This window comes from Sander lucioperca, chromosome 3 (genome assembly GCF_008315115.2).
Source record: "Sander lucioperca isolate FBNREF2018 chromosome 3, SLUC_FBN_1.2, whole genome shotgun sequence".
In the NCBI taxonomy this organism is placed as follows: domain Eukaryota; kingdom Metazoa; phylum Chordata; class Actinopteri; order Perciformes; family Percidae; genus Sander; species Sander lucioperca.
Window position 1 is genome coordinate 35,666,558 of NC_050175.1, and position 20,288 is coordinate 35,686,845.

The 20,288-nt window shown below is 42.1% G+C and overlaps 1 protein-coding gene across 2 annotated transcripts in view; it reads left to right on the top strand.

Moving 5' to 3' along the window:
• dok4 (docking protein 4) overlaps positions 1-14,746 on the top strand; it is an 89,241-nt gene extending 74,495 nt beyond the window's left edge. For both annotated transcript variants that reach the window (XM_031292738.2, XM_035999887.1), the window contains 5 exons: positions 770-889; positions 2,809-2,998; positions 5,950-6,088; positions 7,986-8,097; positions 11,645-14,746. In XM_031292738.2, the coding sequence (XP_031148598.1) occupies positions 770-889; positions 2,809-2,998; positions 5,950-6,088; positions 7,986-8,097; positions 11,645-11,790 (707 nt within the window). In that variant the 3' untranslated portion in view covers positions 11,791-14,746. The remainder of the gene's footprint in view (positions 1-769; positions 890-2,808; positions 2,999-5,949; positions 6,089-7,985; positions 8,098-11,644) is intronic.
• Positions 14,747-20,288: the final 5,542 nt, after the last annotated feature.

A 20,288-nucleotide genomic window follows, 5' to 3' on the forward strand; every position in this document is an offset into this window, starting at 1 on the left:
TCACGTACATCAACAACATATAAGCAGCTGCCTCTATGGAAGACACTAGCACGCATTTCAGACGTGAATCATGGCCGAGTCGACGAAGAAAATGACGAAAGCGCGGTCAGAAGAGACAAGGAAAAGAAAACGAGAAACTGACCGCGTGAGGAACCGGACAAGAGTCCCACTCGGTCAGGCTTTCACTCGTTGGTGAGAGCTAAAAAGCAGCAAAGGTAACGTTAAATACAAGTACTCCACAGCGACTTTAGGAGTCGCTGTTTGACAAAAATGGAAACTGCATAGTATGCCTTTTAAAGAGCTTTATTGGCATGACCCGACATTGCTTATATTGCCAGATTATATATAAAGAAAAGGAAATTAACAATAACCGGCACAACATAAACTATAACGTGAACACCAACTTAAACATGAAGTGAATAAGGCACGAGAAGTACAATTTCACAGCAAAATCTTTACCACATTGTTATAACTCTGACATATTTACATATTTACAGGAAGCTATTGATCTAGGTGGGTGTTTAGTTGTTAGAAGTGGGTGGTGTTTCTGTGGTCATCTCTTGATTTGGGGCAGGAGGCAACATAATTAGCTGCTAAGATGCAGCAGTTTTGAATTCTCGCCTAAAACACATTTCAGTTTGTCCCTGTCTGAAAGTGTCTCGATTGCTTTACACTGACTTTTGAATTTGGGGAAGAAGATTTGTCTACATTGTTTGTATTTCTCTCTCTCTCTCTCTCTCTCTCTCTCTCTCTCTCTCTCTCTCTCCAGAGCTAGAGGCGGAGGACTGGTTTAAGACGCTGTCCATTGAGTGCCTGGGCACACGGCTCAATGACATCAGCATGGGAGAGCCGGATCTCCTGGCTGCTGGAGTGCAGTGTGAACACACAGGTCATTTCCACACAGATACACAAAATCACACACGCACAGTAAAAGTTTCCATCTCAACAGGGAAGTTTAAGGTTCTACTGCCAACATGGCAGATCCGGGGTTTAATTTAGCTCAGATTGGCTCTCCTTCAAACACAACTGATAGTGTTGGTGGGGGTGGGAAGTCAGTGAGGGATCACATCCTTATTGCTGCTCCTGAAGCTCAATGCTGGCAGGTGAAACGAAGCACCATGTGTAACAGAGGAGAGATCTGTCTGTCTACGTCCTCGCATGGTCAAACGGAGATAGCAGTGAACCGCAGTGTGATCGGACATTCCATGAAAAATTTTCGAAATGACGACGTGTTCTTAATGCAACTTTTGAAATAATAATTTGACTTGCTTTAAAGGTCCCATATTGTAAAAGGTGAGATTTACATGTCTTTTTTGATTATAAAGCAAGTTGAGATGCTATTTAAGTACTGTTAAAGTGTCAAAATGCTCAGTCCACAGAGAAATGCCCGGAAACACTGACCAATCAGAGCAGACTTGGATTTTTCAGGAGGGATTTTTTAAAGAGACAGGTGCTAAAACGAAGCGTTTCAGACAGAGGGGGAATACAGGTTTATTCAGACGGACAATATGAGCAAAAATAAGAGTTTTTTTTTAATAATAAAGCATGTAAAGATATTCTAGTAGAAACCCAAAATACAATTATAAACCTAAAAATGAGCATGATAGGGGACCTTTAAACATTTTCTGGAAGCTATGGTCTTTTTAATTTTTTACATACTGTATTTTATATCCTCTAAATTGCATATACACTAGAAGGTTTCTGTCATCGTCTTTTGAAACTTGTTTGTTGGGTTTTCTGTCCATATTTAAAGCTGGATGGGTGTTTTTTTTTTAAATGTTAGTACATTTGAGGATAACAGGAGGGTTAAATTATATTTACATGTGTCTTTTTTATATTTTGGCCTTGTTGTTGAAATGTGATCTACAATACAAATAATCGTGGCTTGCTGTGCCTTAAAAAACAGCTCTGGTCTTAGATACCTATTTAACTTAAAATATGGTCAGAAAAAAACCTCAGCAACATGTTTCGCCTTTTAAGAAAGACTGCTGAATGAAAGAAAGCCAACCCAGGACTAGAGATGGTCTGATACCATTTTTTCCTTCCCGATACCGATTCCGATACCTGAAGCGGGAGTCCTGCAGTACAGGAGTCAATTTCACTGTTGGGCGGGAGCGGGACGGAGCCGGAGATTAAATAAAAAAAATGACGCTGCAATGCGGTGAGTGCGCCCAAAGATTGCGAGGCATTTCGTTTTAGAAAAGAGAACCACTTACAACTCACAATACGTTTGTTGATTGGCTACTGCTAGCCGCAGACAGCGATTCTTCTTACCTACCCTAAATGGATAAATGTGTGTTTTCAGTGTGAAAAGATCTCCGTTAGGAATTACGCAATGGGAGCGACAATTGATTCCCGTGTCACCCTCTACCGAGTACAGATCCGATACCAGTATGGATGTGAAAGGATTTCTATCATTGTTATACGGTCTGGCTTGGGTTAAACCTTTTGTGAAACATAAACAAACACAAACAATGAATGCCATAGAACTTTATTTCATTATCCAGTTTGACAGTCAGTCATAACGGAAAAAAAACATAAATAAAAAAAGTAGATTTTCCTCAGGGCTAAATTACGTGGTATCGGATCGGTGCACAAACTCCAGTACTTACCGATACCAGCATTTTAGGCGGTATCGGAGGCTTTTCCAATACTGGGAACGGTATCGGAACATCTCTACCCAGAACAGAGCTGACCTGTGGGGCAGGACGTCTGCTCTCTGTTAACGCTCGATGCTGGTGAAATCCCTGAAGCAACTCAAACTGCACTGTCGATGACGTCGTTCCTGTCATCCCTCGGTCTCCTCAGAGCGCTTCAACGTGTTCCTCCTCCCCTGTCCCAACCTGGACATCTACGGGGAGTGCATGATGCAGATCACCCACGAGAACATTTACCTGTGGGACATTCACAACCCTCGCACCAAGCTGGTCACCTGGCCACTCTGCTCCCTGCGGCGCTACGGACGGGACGCCACCCGCTTCACCTTCGAAGCCGGCCGGTGAGTCCAGGAGTGGGATGGCTGGGGGAGGGAGGGAGAGGGGATGTTTGATCGCTGACTGTCCCCTGGATTTTAAATCCCTTTTTTTTTTTTTTTTTAGCCAAGTAGCCCCTGAACAGCGCAAAACATTTTGGGTAGAAAAAACGTAGGTACCCCCTGCAATACACCAAAGTACTAGTACCGCCATTTGAGAAATACTGACATGCATCATAGGTTGCCACACACATACAGGGACAACACATCCTTTGTTATAGAAGTGTGTATTTCAGATGAAGTGTTCAAACATTTATTACAACTCACTGACTTGTCAGTCCTCTTACAGTCAGTCCAAGGATACCTCTCTCTCTCCCTCTCTCTCTCTCTCTCTCTCTCTCTCTCTCTCTGTCTCTCTCTCGATTGATTGAATAGATTAGACAATGAATCAATGCTGGGTCAGACCTCCTTATCTCTTCCTCTTTGATAAAAGAGTGTGTGTGTGTGTGTGTGTGTGTGTGTGTGTGTGTGTGGTGCAAGAGAGCCCTCTGTCTGTGGGCATGTTGCACTGCATCACTCCCAAAGTCTCGTTTGTAATTTATTAATTTACAGCTAGTTTACAGCCATTTGTTTTCCTAACAACATTGTTAACATGTATTACTAGCATCACAATGTGGACACACTAGTTAGTTTACTGATAATGGCTTGGGAATTGATGATCAGAGAGCCTTAGGACTCAATGCCAATCCCAACTACTAAAGTGTGAGGTCATCTGTGAAAGGGCACCGAGTGTGTGCAGAGGTGCACTTTGTTATTATATTATTATGTCATTTACATGTTACAGGCTGTGTGCAAAAGAGTTGGATCAAGTGGAATATGAATTGTGGGCTTTGCAAACAAGCCAGGAGTTTAAATCATAAATCATAAATCATATGGCTGACAGGTAACTCAATCATTGGACAGTTTTGGTGATGCCATGCTGCATCGTCACTGCCTCATGCTCCCACATGGGGAAATCAAATTGATTGGCGTGTGTATTTATGTCATCTGGTGTCACAAAGAGCTCTCAGTGATTATTGATATGATTATTATTAGTTGAGCTCATTTTATGAATAATGACAAACATGTAGAAATAGGAGTAAGTGTGTGTGTATTTGTAGTGTGTGAAAGTGTCTTTTAGTATTGGAAAAAAAGCGCTTTAGTTATAAAATGCTTTATTATTATATCTCAAGTATAGTTACTGTGTGCTCTCTACATATGACTCATGTTTTAATTGTTAAAATACACCAAGTAGGAGCTCAACACTCCTGTGTTTAACTCCTTTATACTTTATGATGTATCGCCTCTCCTTCTCTGGTGGTCTCAGTCCGGTTGTTTGGTCAACGATTATCTGATTATGTTCTCCTGTAATATTACCGTACGAGATGTTTCTTTTTTTGTCCCGTTGTCCTGAAATACGAGACCCAATTCTTGACTAACTATGTTCATAAACAGGTATTTCTGAGCTCTTTGTGACAACAGATGACGTAAATACACACATCAGGTTCAGTAAAGTGCTGCATGACCTGCTGTCTATCAGTCAGTTGATTTCATTTCCCCATGTGGGCGCATGACGATTCAGGGGGACATCACCAAAACTGTCCGATTAACAAGTTATCTGTCAGTCCACTTGTGACTGACTTTATGTTAAAGCTATAGTGCGTAGTTTCTGTCGCCCCCATGAGGGTTTCAAAGTAATGACAACAACACTGTCCACATGATACAAGCCTTTCGTGATCGCACCTTTCCTCCATGCTGTTGCTAGTAGCCAAGGAGGACACGGAGGATTAAAAAAACATGATGGACTCTTCAGAAGAGGTCATTATCTTCACTCGAGTTTCTGCGTGCGAAAGTCGCCGGACGACACCATTTAGTAAACATAGCCATGCTGAGAAATACAGCGAGTACAGAGAGTTTTTTGGAGCTCATCGTCATTTTTTAATTACTCATTTGGCAATGGCTTGAATATAACGGACGTTCAATAATATAAAAAAGTTACGCTGTAAAGCTTTAACTATGATTACAGCTAAGGCCTAGTCCACACATACTGTACAAGGGGATTTTTTAAAACTCAGCTTCTTCTCTGCTCTTTGGCCTTTGGTCCACACAGACTGTGTTTTAGGTCACTGAAAACGGATCTTTTGGAAAACTCCTTTCAGGGTTATGACGTTCAGGAACTCTGTTTTAAGTGTTGAGTTTTTGCCTTGTAATGTCACTTGTGCATCATTGTCTCCCTTGTGAGGCGTCACAAATAAGGGCGACATTTTGTTGATTGGTGAGTGCGACCAAATATAAAACAGGACATTTCACATGTTTTGTACAGTTACTTACTCTTCCACTATATTTAGTAACAGAGGTGTCAGAATGATACAGCGCCAGGTAACCTTCCGATAATAGCTTGTTTTCAGGCTTCTGATTGACCAACATGGCTTTAGGGTTAGGGTAATATCGCCACCTGTTGGTTTGTCATGTACTTCACAGCGTTTCAGTTGTATTTTCACGTTCTCATTTGGACGGAGATTTTTTGTTTATAAAAGTGTTTGTGTGAACAGGATTGAGGCAGGGAAAAACAGGTATGTTTTCAAAAATACCCATGTATGAGGGGACTAGGACAGAAGGATACAATGTATCATGTTTTTTCTCTGGTCTGGACCAAATGCACTCCAGTCAAGTGAACTAAATACTATTTGCATCGGAATTTTGGTAGGGACACTGGGTGGAACAGCTTTAAAACTGTTGTTGTCAGAATGAAACAGCATTTAGATCAGAGGACACCAATTCACTCCCTGAAATCCCACATTGATTCATTTCTATTAGGTGTAGTAGGAGTACGAGCTCATTAAAGTATGTATGTAAGTACTGTAACATTCTCCATTATACTGTACTGGCCATTATGCCAGCCTGTGCTGTTTTGTACACTGAGTTGCTGTTATGTGCAGGATGTGTGACAGCGGTGAAGGCCTCTACACCTTCCAGACCAGAGAGGGAGAGCAAATCTACCAGAGGGTTCACTCCTCCACGCTGGCTATCGCCGAGCAGCACAAGAAGGTCCTTCTGGAGATGGAGAAAAACAGCAGGGTGAGAGTCTGGCTTACATCCAGGGGCGTAGGGTTAGTTTCAACATTGGGGGGGGTGGGGACTCATTATAACCGGGGGTTCTGTCTGTGGGTCCTCCCCCAAACCCTTTTGAGCGTCAAACATATATTTACTGGTAAGAAGTAGGGCTGGATCCGAATATCCGACTATACGGATATTCATTTGTTGGGTAGGTATTAAATTTTCAATTGAATTGAATTGTCAACCCGTTTTCACTCCGAGTTCTCACTCCGAACTCGTAAAATACGGACATTTGGACAGTGACTGTCAGCGTCTGAAGCGACGATAAAAGCGTCCTTCAGCGTGTTTGTAGAACGCACCAGGGAGAGCAGCAGCTACACGGGGTTTGAAGATGACGTAGCACTAAGAGCGACTACGGTAGCGAGTAGTATGAAAGGCCAAAATCTGCATAGGGAGGTTGATTGGGGTGGTGGATGGGTCAAACAACACAGGTCTTGCACCCAGGAGACGGGGGATCGTGTCCCGCGTGTCACGTTTCCTAAACCCAACCTTCTCTTTTCTTTCAACCGTCCTTCTTTTCCTAAACACAACCGCCCTGTTATTCTTTTCCTAAACCCAACCGTCCTTTCTTCTTTTCCAAAACCCAACCATCCGTTCTTCTTTTCCTAAACCCAACAGTCCCATTCTTCATGCATGTCATGGAAACGTGAGCCCCATAAGCCCACCCACGAAGCGTTTAGATATGACGCTAAATGAGACTGTTAGCGTCAATAACAATGACAAAGGCACCTGACCAAGCGTCCGTATTTTACGAGATGGGAGTGAGAATCTGTTGCAATTGTGGGATTTGATCATCGTGTTTTAGTTTGTTGCTGTAATAAAGTTCAGACAGATTAAACTTTTGGAGAAACGCAACCATAAAAAGCAGACCTAAGAAGGATATATACATGTTTCGAAGCCCCCTGAACTCTTGTACCTCTTTTTAGGGAGTGGGTTGTCTTTCATATTTTTTGAGGGGGGACAAATCTCCCACTTCTAAATGTTGAGGGGGACATATCCCCTGCATCCCCCCTGAAATCTACGCCTATGCTAACATCCGTACATCCAGCTTATGTTCACAAATATTTTGATTGAACTTTCCCAGGCCATGGAAATAACAAATTATAATTCTTAATTTAGGTGGTGTTCCCCTTGAAGTTTCTTGTGATAATGCAGTAGTTCAGTGGTAGAAGTACGCTAAAATCTCTGTAGACATTGTTAAAGGACAAATCCGGCGCAAAATCAACCTGGGGGTTAATACACGTGTACCGAGTCGACCGTTCTCTGGGATCTGTTTTCATGCTGATCGAACGTGACCACTTTTATCGCAAACCACTAATTAGCTTATAACGCTAGTTGTCGGGGCACAGGTAAAGTAAAAAGAAATCGCTATTTCTATACCACTAACAAGGCACAAAATACCATCACACTTCCACGGTAGCATAATGAGCGTCCCTACATGTAAACCGAAGCATTGAGAACTTTGTAAGTGTACAGACAGTTTATTAAAAAGATAGTTTATGAAAACAGTACCTTTCACGTATACATGCGGGCGCCATCTTGGGAAAACAGTCATGACCAGTCGAACGACGAACGGCGTGTAACCAGTAACCAGTAACATAGCTCAAGCACGGCGAGAGAGCCCCGACGACTAGCGTTATAAGCTAATTAGCGGTTTGCAATAAAACTGGTCACATTCGATTAGCATGAAAACATCCCAGAGAACGGTCGACTTTGTCACGTGTGTTATTAACCCCTAGGTTCATTTTGCGCCGGATTTGTCCTTTAATTGTGGTACTTGGTACTTGAATTGAAATCTACAGTGCTCTTTTTTTTAATTCCTGAAGTTGTGTGTTGTGTTTATGTTTATGACTCCCAGTTGATGTCTGTGGGTTCAGAGCCTGGCTCCTACCCCTGCACCCCAACCGCCATCCTGCCCCGATCCGTCTACTGGCATCACATCACTGGAAACCAGACCGGCATGGATCCAGGTACTGGAAAGCCCCACACAGGGCAATTTCTATCTACTCTTTTTCTTATGGCATTATATTTTATACGACTCTATGTATAGTGCAGAAACATACCATCTAATTTCTCAGTCCATTTTTATTGTGCCTGTTCCGGATTTCCTGGCTCCAAACAAATCTGCTGGCACCAACATGGCTGAAGTAGAAGTTATACACACCAGAGTGTTAAGAGCAAACTTTGGTATTTTTCAACCTGGACCCTATTTTCCCATGTTTTTGTGCTTAAAGCCCATGTTGCAGGGTTTATTTTCTAATGAATTTGCGCAATTTGCATGTTGGTAATAAACATTTAAACTGTTACCCAACAACATCAAATACAATGGATATCACAAAACGGAATAAAATACGAAAAAGTAGTACTATTTTACAGCGGTTTGCAATGATTCTCTTTTCCCCCACAATGCATTGCATTACGTCACGTTGGGGAGACTACAGAAGCCCCGTCTCTGTTCACTGTCTATGGTCTCGGTCTTAGTGATGGGACAACCGACTCTTTTACGCGAGTCGGTTCAACCGGACAGTCGTTGGTTGGCCTACCGAGTTTATAGATTCGGTCACCGGTTCGCGTGCTCTCGACGGCGGGCGGGGAGGCAGGAACCAAGACACCGCGGAAGATTTGAGCGGTTGCGGTTACATTCGGTCTCAACATACTATGTACACACTCATAATGACCGACACTAGACTCACGCGCTGGCAACGGTGCACGGTCTTCTCGTGACAGTCTAACTACCATGTAGCAACATTCACTTCTAACATTTAACTTAACATAACTACCAAGATAACATTACGTGTATTTGTATGTGATATAATACTTTCCCCTTGGTAATGTAGCCTATGAATTTCCATGAACACAATTCTAAAATGCACGAGACACAAAGGCTTCTGCTATCGGTTGATAACTCAAACTTGCCGAGAACCTAGACACCCGTTTGATTACATAGACTCATGCATTAGGCATGGTTATGGTCTCGTTCAGTAGCCTGGTGCGCCGTCTCCTGGTGACAGCCTACCTACCATGTAACAAACATTTAACTTAACATAAGATAACATGACGTGTATTTGTATGTGATATCCATCAATAATGTAGCCTATGAATTTGGCGTAGACACCCGTTTGATTACATAGACTCATGCAGTACCCTCGGTTACGGTCCTTACGGTCTCGTTCAGTAGCCTGGTGCGCGGTCTCCTCGTGACAGCCTACCTACCATGTAACAACATTCACTTCTCTAACATTTAACTTAACATAACTACCAAGATAACATGATGTGAATTTGTATGTGATGTACTTATTGTGATGGACATTGATAATGTGTGAATTGCCATGAACACAATCATCTAAGATGCACCAGAAACAAGGCTTGGTTAATAACTCAAACTTGCCGAGAACCAAGACACTGCTTGATTACATGACTCGTGCGGGCCGGCCGGTTGCACGGTTACATTCGGTCTCGTTCAGTAGCCTGGTGTGCGGTCTATGGGTCTAGGTCTAGGTAGCTCATTTCCTGATTGATTCTACCACCACTCCAGTGGAGGCGCTAATGAGCTAGATTACTACACACACAGTAGCAGAAGAATACCAGCTACACCATAGACTGTATATATTAATATTATACAGTCTATGACACAACGGCACAAATGAGGTAAAAGAAAAAAACAGGAGTGAGTCGGTTCATTGACGTATGGCACTCGATTCGCTCGGTTCAGTGACGCAAGTCGGGTTAATTAACCGGCTCTTCGGTCAGTTCGTCAACACTACTCGGTCTGTGCGACTGGTGTTGCAAAATATGGCTTTTGGTCTTGACCGAGTCCATGTGTCTTTATGTGTATAATAATATTGGAGGGAAAGTGAAACACAGCTTGGACGGGGATGCTGTTCGGCTTTTCACAAGTTTAGACAGCTAGCTACGCCGACGTTTGCTAACGTTAGCACAACAGCGTTAGCTAGACTGTGAGTTTCCTATATCTTCATCCACGTTGTCAACATAAGACATGTTGCGTTAGTGCTCCTTTTGTACCTTCATTTTATTGAATGAAATGTTAAGCTTCGCTCCTACGAGATGGGTAGAATTGCGTTAAAAAACCCACTAAACGACTAAAACAGCGAAAACTGGCCTTTAACACTATTTGGAGACATTTTTAACAATGATATACATATGTCGAGTGCTTTATGTACCCGTTAATCAACAGTGGTGGTTAACCTGCAACATGGGCTTTAAGTGACTAATTGGGACAACAATGTTTTGTCAGTGGCAAAAACAGCACTTTTACTCAGTGTAAATTGTGCATAATTTCCCGATATGATTACATTGCAGCCCGTTTTTTGCAGCTACAGGGCCCTCGCTCAACACAATCAATCCATTTTTATTTGTCACATGAAATCGTACAAGGTACAATTCTGGTTAAATGTTATGCCATAAGTTCCTTCAACCTGTTCACGATTCATCATAAACCTAGTCTCGCATGGAGTAACATCTGGCTACACCACACATACATTCTTTGCATTTCTTTAAACCAATCACAATCGTCTTGAGCGGCGCTAAGCTCCGACACAGCGACGGTAGCTCTGCAAAATAGTCTCGGGAAGGAACTTGTTTTGGTGGAACATTTGCTCCCCGCAAAACAAAACGCCACATACAATATTAAATGAAGTTAACGGTTCACACAACACAGTAACGTGAGCTAATTAAATTAGCTGCATACATGGTTAAACCTCATTTGCCATTGCCAGTGTATCGCCATGTGTACTTCGTCCACAGCAATCCCACCAATCGGTCCCAAAACGTTACCCTGGAAATCCAGAGTTCTCGCGAGAGCACAATTTGAATTTGCTCAGCGAGTCACTCTGGCAATGAGTAATGATGCACATTACCCATGCCCTTGGAGCCGAGCTGCACCAATCACATCAATGTATCTGATATAGGCGGGCCAGAGGCGAGCTAAACTGATGACGACAGCGCTGCGACGTCAAAGTCCGGAATCAGTCAGTAAACATTGTTTGTAGTGCTATCCAATTGCGTCGAAGTCCGGAATCAGTCAGTAAACATTGGTCGTAGTGTTATTTTCAAATGCATGCTTGGTGCCGCCCCTCGAGTGGGGCCATTTTCATTACTCATAGCCAGACCTTTAATCTTTCGGATTTGGGTCTGGATTTCCAGGCTACTAAAACGTCCCAGTTAGAGAAGAAGTGCTGTAAACATATTCTTTGTAAATCTTTACAATTACAATACACTCTTGCCCAATGAATTTGGTTGGGGGGCAGTCTGGATCAATTTAAAAACTTGTTGTGCCCATTAGTCACATGGGAAAATCAGGTCCAGGTTGAAAAATGCTTTCCCAAGAAGTACAGAGCTGGAGTCAGGCCCAGCTTAGCATAAAGAGTGGAAGCAGGGGGAAACAGCTAGCCTGGTGCTGTCCAAAGTGAAAAAAAAACATATCTAGCAGCACTTCTAATGACCACATTGTATGTTGTTTGTGCTACAGTAACAGCTGTGTTCCTGCTCTGTCTGTAGGTGATGCTGCAGAGGACGACCTGCTGTCCACCCGCCTGCCTCCGGACCGCCATGCCACGCTGCCCCTGGCAAACACACATGCACAGTCCCAGCCACACATACCCACACACTCCCCGACACACTACCCCACCTACCCTGGACAGTGACACACAAACACAGAAGATGTGGAATTGGAAAAAGACACAAACACACGCATGCCCACATGCATGCAGGCACACACACACACAATGAAACACACAATAAAACACACTGTCTCTCCTTATATTAGTTTTACAGCCCAACGTTACACCTCACAGGAGATGTTGTAGGCGGGACTAACACTGTCCAAAAGACCATGCTGAAAGCAGAAAGCAGGAAGTGAAAACTAAATACAGCGAAAGACTGCAAGGAGATTGGTCTCCTTACATGACTGCAGCTCCTACAATTCTACAGTAGACCGGGGATATTTGACATTTTTCCACACTCAGGATAAGAAACTCTGGCAGATTGGAATATATGGCTCTCAGTATGCTTTAAACCACCTAGGATATATTATGTGTTGTCCAACCAAGTCACAGTGTTTTCACCTGTTCCGAATGGACACTCTCGAAGGGTGGGTGAAAAGCCTTGAAGAGCAATTTGTAGCGATTTTATTTATTTATTTACTGAATTTATACTACAGTTTTTATTGAAATTATGATTTAAATAGTAAATCTCTGGCGGTACGAGATACAGATGATCGTCCTGCGACAGTTAGTTAAGGAACCAAAATGACTTTATTGATGAGTGTGAATGATTAGATTGTGAAAATTAGAAAAAAGATTGTGGTTTGGGGTTAAGTGCATACTATAATAATAAATACGTGGAATACATACAAATTAGAGTGCATTACTTTCCATTCCTGCAGTATATGTACGAATGGAACAGCCTGCCCAACACCAAAACTCAATTTTAGTGGCTGTAGTCCATCATATGCATATGAATATGTATTTTAAAACACATTAGTATCAAAACTAGCACTGGGATCCATATTTATTATTGTTAAAATTGACCCAGTTTGGCCGCTCCCCCTTATGTGACACATACAATTTCTCTGATTTGAGGAAAACATGAAAACGGATGTCACTGTAGTGTGTATATATATATAACGTTTTATTTTATGAGTCCATAAATTCCTTTTAGGGAGAGAGAGACACAGAGACATGTGTAATTTGGTCCTAATCATAGGGAAAATAGGAATTTCCTTAAAAGAAATGCTTAATTTAAATTCATTCATTGTTGGAAACCTTACTTTAAATATATGTGGAATTTTTGTCAGTTTTCATGAATGAAACCTAACACCATGAATGCCTTTGAGGAGAAACTGTCCAAAGATGTGTGTAGATATCATATTTTGTATGATTCACTGCGTCAAGACTTCAAGACTTCGAGGCTTTTCACCCGACCTTCGATTGTGACCAAATGGAACCGGTACAAACACTTTTGCAATGTGTTTGACGACACGTCATAGAACCTAGTTCTTCAAGGCCTATTAAAGCCTTTATAGACAAACCTATGTCGTTACCAAGCTACCGGGATAGATTTGGTAGAGTTTTAGTGAGGAATCTGTGAAATGCCAAATTTTTGGTCGAACTTCCTCTGTTTTTTATGGTGTGTATACAGTAGGATTATTAATGCTGGATCTGATGTTGTAGCTTGAGTTTCTCACCCCAAGAGTGAAACAACTTCCAAATGGCTGCCATGGGATGACGTCTATAAGGCCCAGTGTGTTACATTGAATGCCGTGTGGACCGCGACTGCATGGTGCCTTAATGGCACCACATGGACTGTGCTATCATTGGAAATCCACTGACACCTAGGATTCCCTTGTGGAAAGTTCCCGCTGTTCCAATGCCAGCTGACACACTTGTCCGAAGAACACTTGATTAATAACTGTATGTCCGCGACTGGATCGATGCCTTCGATTTTGCTGATAACTGATGTGACTTTGCAGTTTCTGGATCTGTTTGCTGTGCTGAGGTTCTGAACCTTGGAATGAAACTATGATTGGATTCATTTTTTAATGGATTGGCTCCTGTACTAAACTGGATGTTCACCCTTAGAGCTTCAGACTTTCTCTGAGATGTATCCTATTACACCTCCTAGTAGCCTCATGCTTCTATTGAGCTATATTTGCACAACCCTGTTATTTTCTTATATTATTCATGGCTTAGAAGTGGAATAGGGACTTACAGTGTAGAGGTAGATGATGCGTTTAGATTTAACCTGCCAATAATGGATATTCAGTGTCTTTACACTTTCAATGCCAGATATTACTTTTTTCCAAATAATTTATTTCTAACTAGAGCGACCAAACCCTAAACACTGAAATGGGAAACTCTCTACTGAAACACAGGAGAATGACAGAAAAACATGTTCAAACATTGGCGTTCACAGACTTTTTAAAGGGCAGGGGTGGGAATGATACAGGGGCATCTCTTTCTCCCACAGGGTTAGGGTTCTTTTACCCTTAGGTCAGAGCGGGACTTGAACTAGAGGGGCGTTAGGGCTCACTAAAGGGGCACAGGGAGGAACTTGGGCTGCCTACAGGAGCACTCAAGGTGTCTCAATTTGCCTACGTGATATGTGACATCAAGTGTGGAATTGTCCCACTGGGCTACAGACATATCATGGTTGTTAAATCACGTTTTCTTTCCCCAAAAGTCACATGTGAGCACTTGAGCATATGACAGGAATATTTGGGCCAACCTTAAGGGCTCTTAACCCGACCACAGGGGCACTTTGGCTGACCAATGGGCACTTGGATCACTCAAGTACCCTACGGTGTGACTAGAGCAGTCCTGCTATTATAACAGTAATGTAATCAGCAGGTAGTGTCACATTCTGTTCCGTAAGGGTTTCTTCAGCTTCCTATACGTGGCCTACAGTATTCCAAACCTTTTAGTTGCTTCCACTCAGTCAAACTATTCTTGGGGGACAAATGGTCTTAAGGGATAATTCTCGTTTATTACAACTTGGATCTGATTTTTAGAATGTTGTGGCCATCATTTCTATCAGTAATCATACCATTGTACTCACAAGTTAAATAATGAGATCTGGGAACACAGCAACATTCCTCTCTTCGTATGCAAGGACCCAAGTTGTAAAAAAACCAAAATTGTCTTACAGTAATGTCGTCATTCACAAGGGGGCATTAGCATCTTCGAAGGTCAGAGTGTTCCCATAAATGCAGTATTGATCAACTCTGTTATTGTCAAAGTGTATCAAAAGCCGCTTTCCGACCGGAGGGATTTTTGCAGTTCCTAGAACATAATGTTCCTAGAACCCTTTTTTTCTCATGTTCCAACTGGACTATTATTAAGTTCCTCTGGCCACAGTTCCTGTAACTCTTTCAGCTCCTACTTCAGGGCAGGGTCTTTTCCCTTTTCCGCATAGTGGTGGTTAGATGGCTGTGTTATTATAACAAAAGGTCAGTTCCTATGGCCACTTGGCCAGTGCGAATGCAAATGGATAGCTTATTGATCGTAGCTTATAACTACGTTCCTGTAACTACTTAGTCGGAAAGAGGCTATAGTTAAAGCTGTAGTGTGTAGTTTCTGCCGCCCCCATGAGGAATTCTAAGTAATGACAACAAAACTGTCCTCCGACACGATGGACTCTTCAGAAGAGGTCATTATCTTCACTCGAGTTTCTGCATGCGAAACTCACCGGACGACACAATCTTCTGAACATAGTCATACTGAGAAATACAGAGAGAGTTGTGTGGAGCTGATAGTCTTAATTAGCTTTGTAGCAGCTCATTTGGCAATGGCTTGAATGTAACGGACGTTCATTAATATCAAAATGTTACGCACTAAAGCTTTAAGGGAGGTTACTGAAACAGATCTACATCTGACCCTTGTATGGGTGAAACATCTGTATCCGCCAACATTTCCAGCATGAATTATTTTTGGGGTCATTTATTTCAACCCGTTCTCAATCCAAACTCGTAAAATAAGGACGTTTGGACAGTGGCTGTCAGCGTCTGATGCGACGAAAAAGGCGTCTTTCAGCGTGTTTGTGTAACGCACCGGGGAGAGCAGCAGTTAGATAGGATTTAGCGAGTAGTATGTAAGGGCAAATTTCCACGTAAGGAGGTTGGTTGGGATGGTGGATGGGTCAAACACCGGACTTTCACCCAGGAGACTGGGGTTCGCGGCCCTGCTTGTCACACTTGCTTTAGTCGTTTTTTTCTTTCCGTCCCGTTCTTCCAGCATGTAACAGAACCGTACGCCCACCCACGACCCTTTCCTAAACCCAACCGTGCTGTAGTTCCCGCGTGTCACGGAACCGTAAGCCCAACCACGACCTTTTCCTTAACATAACTGCGTCAAAAGGGACGGCAATAGTCCCGACCAAGCGCGTTTACTTAAAGCACTAAAGGAGACTTTTAGCGTCAATAAGAATGACAAAGGCACCTGACCAAGCGTCCATATTTTACACGATGGGTGTGAGAACCTGTTGTTTATTTCCAGTCTTAACATTGTAAACTTAAACTTCCCTCCTGCCTATCCTGCTAACCCCAAAGCTGTTTAAGGAGACTGCCAGAGGAGAAAGAAAGAAAAGAAGATCCGGTTGTTTTTCATCAAGGCAGCTTGACTTTGCTGCCTTTGCCTTTTATTACACTTTGCCATGAACTAGCTATTTATTTTGTCTATACTTTAGAGGTGAGGTAGTGATGGGAGGAAGATGATTAGCATGCCAGGAAGGACGGGTCAGAACAATAAAGGTTGGATCATGTGTTTCTCAACTGTGGGCTCATATGGGAGATTTCCTCCGATTGCTGCCTTGTTGATTCTCTCATAAGGGTTTAGGACTGGTAATATGACAGTGGAGAATTTACCACAGCAATGTGACGTCTAGGAACTGTGGAAGAGGATTATGGGCCAATGTGAAAAATGAATTTGGTGTTTGGACTTTTAAGTCAGAATTCTGAGAATACAGTCAGCCTTTATTCTCAGAATTCTGACTTTCCCACAATTCAATCACAGTTGTCTTTTCAAACTCAGAATTCAAACACATTTTTCACATTCCCTTACCCTCTTGCGTAGGAAACACACCGACCATCTTGACACCATCGTGAAATTCCTTGTGTCTGGATTGCCTTGTACAACTCCCATTTCATGGTTTATGTTTCTTTTTCTCATTTGAAGTCATTTTAAAATGACAGGGCTATGCTTGTTGGTTGTTTACATGATGTAAGTTGTGTACTGTGTGTAGCTGTGTTTTGTGTACTTGCATACTGTATAACTTGAGTTTTGTACATATTGCTATTTATTTCATACGGAATGTGTGTGGGTGTGTGTGTGTGAGAGAGAAAGAGATTGAGAGAAAGAGCGTGACATGAGGGAATATTGCAACATGTTTTCATTTAAAATGCAGACACCACTTTTTTTGTACCATGTAATGTTGGACACGCAGATGACAGCCGGTCAGCACTTTGTCGGCGTGTCTCTTCACACATAAATTTGCACCTGAGTGAACAAGAGCGTCTTTACCATCCTGTCTTCTGCAGCGTCCCCTCTCACAGCATGGATCTTTTTGGCCTTAGATCAACCGCAATCACACGCCACGCTGCTGTTTCTCTTTGGTCGTTTTGTCAAGAAACTGTAGCATCCCGCAGAGAGGTGTTTTTTATAAAGAAGGCTCAGAAAAGCAGAGCTTATTGTGAAAAGTCCTGTCTTGAATGAGCTCAACAAACTGAACCAGGATTAAGCTGTTTAAGCCAAACCAGAGGTTCGGCTACGTCGAGTCTGGATCGGTCTGGAATTAAGAACAGCTCGTTTTTGATTTTGAAACACACACCTGAAACATCAAGCGCAGATCACATCCATAAAGATAAAACACATGTAAAGACAAAGCTGTGATGTTCACATTTTAAGTGAGATAATATTAGGAAGAACAGTTCCGTTGAATAACGCCACAGTACTTGGTTTGTACAAGTGACATAATAAGCATTTGTATGCTGAAAGTTTTAATACCTTCACACTGGTCTGTCTCCAGTATTTTTGATAGCAGGGTTTCAGATATGTGTTTTATTTCTTTAACTTGCATGAGAGAAAAAATTGTTTAAAAAAAAAAAGCTACAAACGTGGGTCAAACATATTACCTTTCTTTTCATTTAAATACTCGGGATAGCCTAAAGCAAAACAAGGATCGAGTGACTAAGGGCCCTAGCTTGCACCCGACGCAGCGCAAAGCCCGACGCAAGTGTCTTTTTTTCTAGTTTAAGACCGAGGCAGTTGTCAATTTCCCGTCCAGCGCCCGCGTTGTTTAAATAGCAAATGCACCTGCGCCCATGGCCGTGCTGGTCTCTTACAGGGAGGTGTGTTCAGGTGAATTCTTGGCGTATTGCTATCTTGAGGCAGCGGGAAGTGATCGCGCCAGTGACCAACAAAAACCTGGTTTAAAGTCAATAGCGCAGCATTTCATTGTTATTTTAACAGCAAATTAGTAAAATGCGCCTAGGCTTATGCACAGCGCGCGCACACTATGCTTGTTACACACACACACAGGGAAGCGCAGCAGCACACGAACATGCAAAAGATTACAAATAAAATTATTACGGTGCAAATCCGGCATCATAATAGCAATGTGCCAAGTTACAAGCACGCCTGGCTTTTAAAGGGAATGGGAGATGACACTCTGATTGGTTTATTGCATGTGACGCCCAAAACACGCCTATGAATTAATGAAGACACTAAGTACAACCCTTTTGAACCATGCGCCCGGCGCGCGGACCCTTTGTTCCGCCGTTAAACTAGCAAAAGTGGATTTGGACACGCCCTAAACGCGCATGTGCCGTGCGCTTAAATCGTTAAAATAGGGCCCTAAGAGTACTTTGAGCCACATGCTAATGTCAATATCATAGACTGTAAAAATAACAGTCTATGGTCAGTTTGCTTTGAAGCAAATATTGATTTCCATTTTTACTTTCTTAGTTTAGCATGTTAGCATGCTAATATTCGCTGACCAGCACTAAACTCAAAGCACAGCTGAGGCTGATTGCAGAGACCTGGACATAAACCGAAGGATTAGACACGTTTAAATGTTGACCTGAAGGTGGCGCTGAACAGTCAGAGGATGACCACATGTATAACGGCATAAACATCTCTTCCACATTTTGTGCAATCCATAGACTGTATATTAATGGACAGCGCATGTGTGACGTCACCCATTGGTTTGTGGAGATCTGCTATCCGCCATCAAGTTTGCTGTTACGGGCGCAGCCATCCTGGTCCTGTGACGATTTTAGACGAGAGGGAGGAGTGAGGGAGGAGCTACTTACACTCTATGTTACGTTACACACTTTCACTGGCAATCACATCATAGCCATGCCCTAAAACACCACGATTTTAAAATCAACGAGACCATAATTTAAAAAATTAGCACAATTCTGTGTTGCATAAGACTTAAAACTAGCGATTGAGACCATAAACTCATTATGAAAATGTTTACTGAGATAATAAATCAAGTGAGAAGTGGATCACTTTCTCATAGACTTCTACAGAAACTGACCTCCTTTTGCAACCGCACGTGTCGCCCCCTGCTGGAATTCAGATAGAATTCAGGTTTAAGACACTTCCGCATTTGCAGCACTTGTCCATTAATATTATACAGTCTATGGTGCAATCCCTCCAATAGTTGTTAAGACATTTCACTCTGAACCACAAATGTCAACCTGCTAGTTAGCAGGGTACATCACCTGGGAACTATGAATGTCCGTACCACATTTTGTGCCAGTCCATCCAGTAGATTTTGAGCTATTTTACTGAATAAGTAAAAATGTGACCTGGCTTTTTTAGCATCGAGGCTAGGGGACTAGAGATGAGAAATAGCCTTTTGGCTTATTCTGGCATTTTTAAGCCACGTAATAATTTTAATTTGCCATGTCTCCTTCTTAAATAAACTGATTGAATTGAATTCGGGGGCAGTAAACGAAAGTCAGAGGATCACCAGAGGTGTAAAGTAACACATTACAATTACTCACATTACGGTAATTGAGTTTTTTTTGGTTTTTACAATCTGTACTTTTACTTTCACTTAAGTATATTTTGTTTTAATTATTGTACTTTGCTACATTTTAAATCACATCAGTTACTGAGTAAAAAAAAGTAAATAAAAAAGCTCTCTAACCTTGTTTTGCGCCATTGCTTTGGCAAAGTATCTGTCAACAAACTAAAATCGATAAGCGGCTTTGTGCCCTTATCGAATCACAAAAGACTTTGATATGACTAAAAAAGTAGGCTATAATAAGTATAAAAAAGATAATAAAGTCTCCCCCGATGTTAAAAAGTAACTTTTACTCTGAATGCATTTTAAATTAGCTACTTTTAACTTTTACCTGAGTAGATTTTTATACCAGGAGTTTTACGTGTACATAAGTAAAAGTTCATCAAAGTAATAGTACTTTTACTTAAATAGAATATGTTTGTACTCTTTCCACCTCTGGGGATCACCAAAGTCATTCATCATCTGGGAACCATACATTTAATGGCAATCCATCCAATAGTTGTTGAGATATTGCAGTCTGGACCAAAGTGGTGGACCAACCAAAACCAAAGCTCCAGAATTGATGGACTGAGCTAAGTCTGGCTTCACTGGTGATGTTGCTTTTGTAAAACAC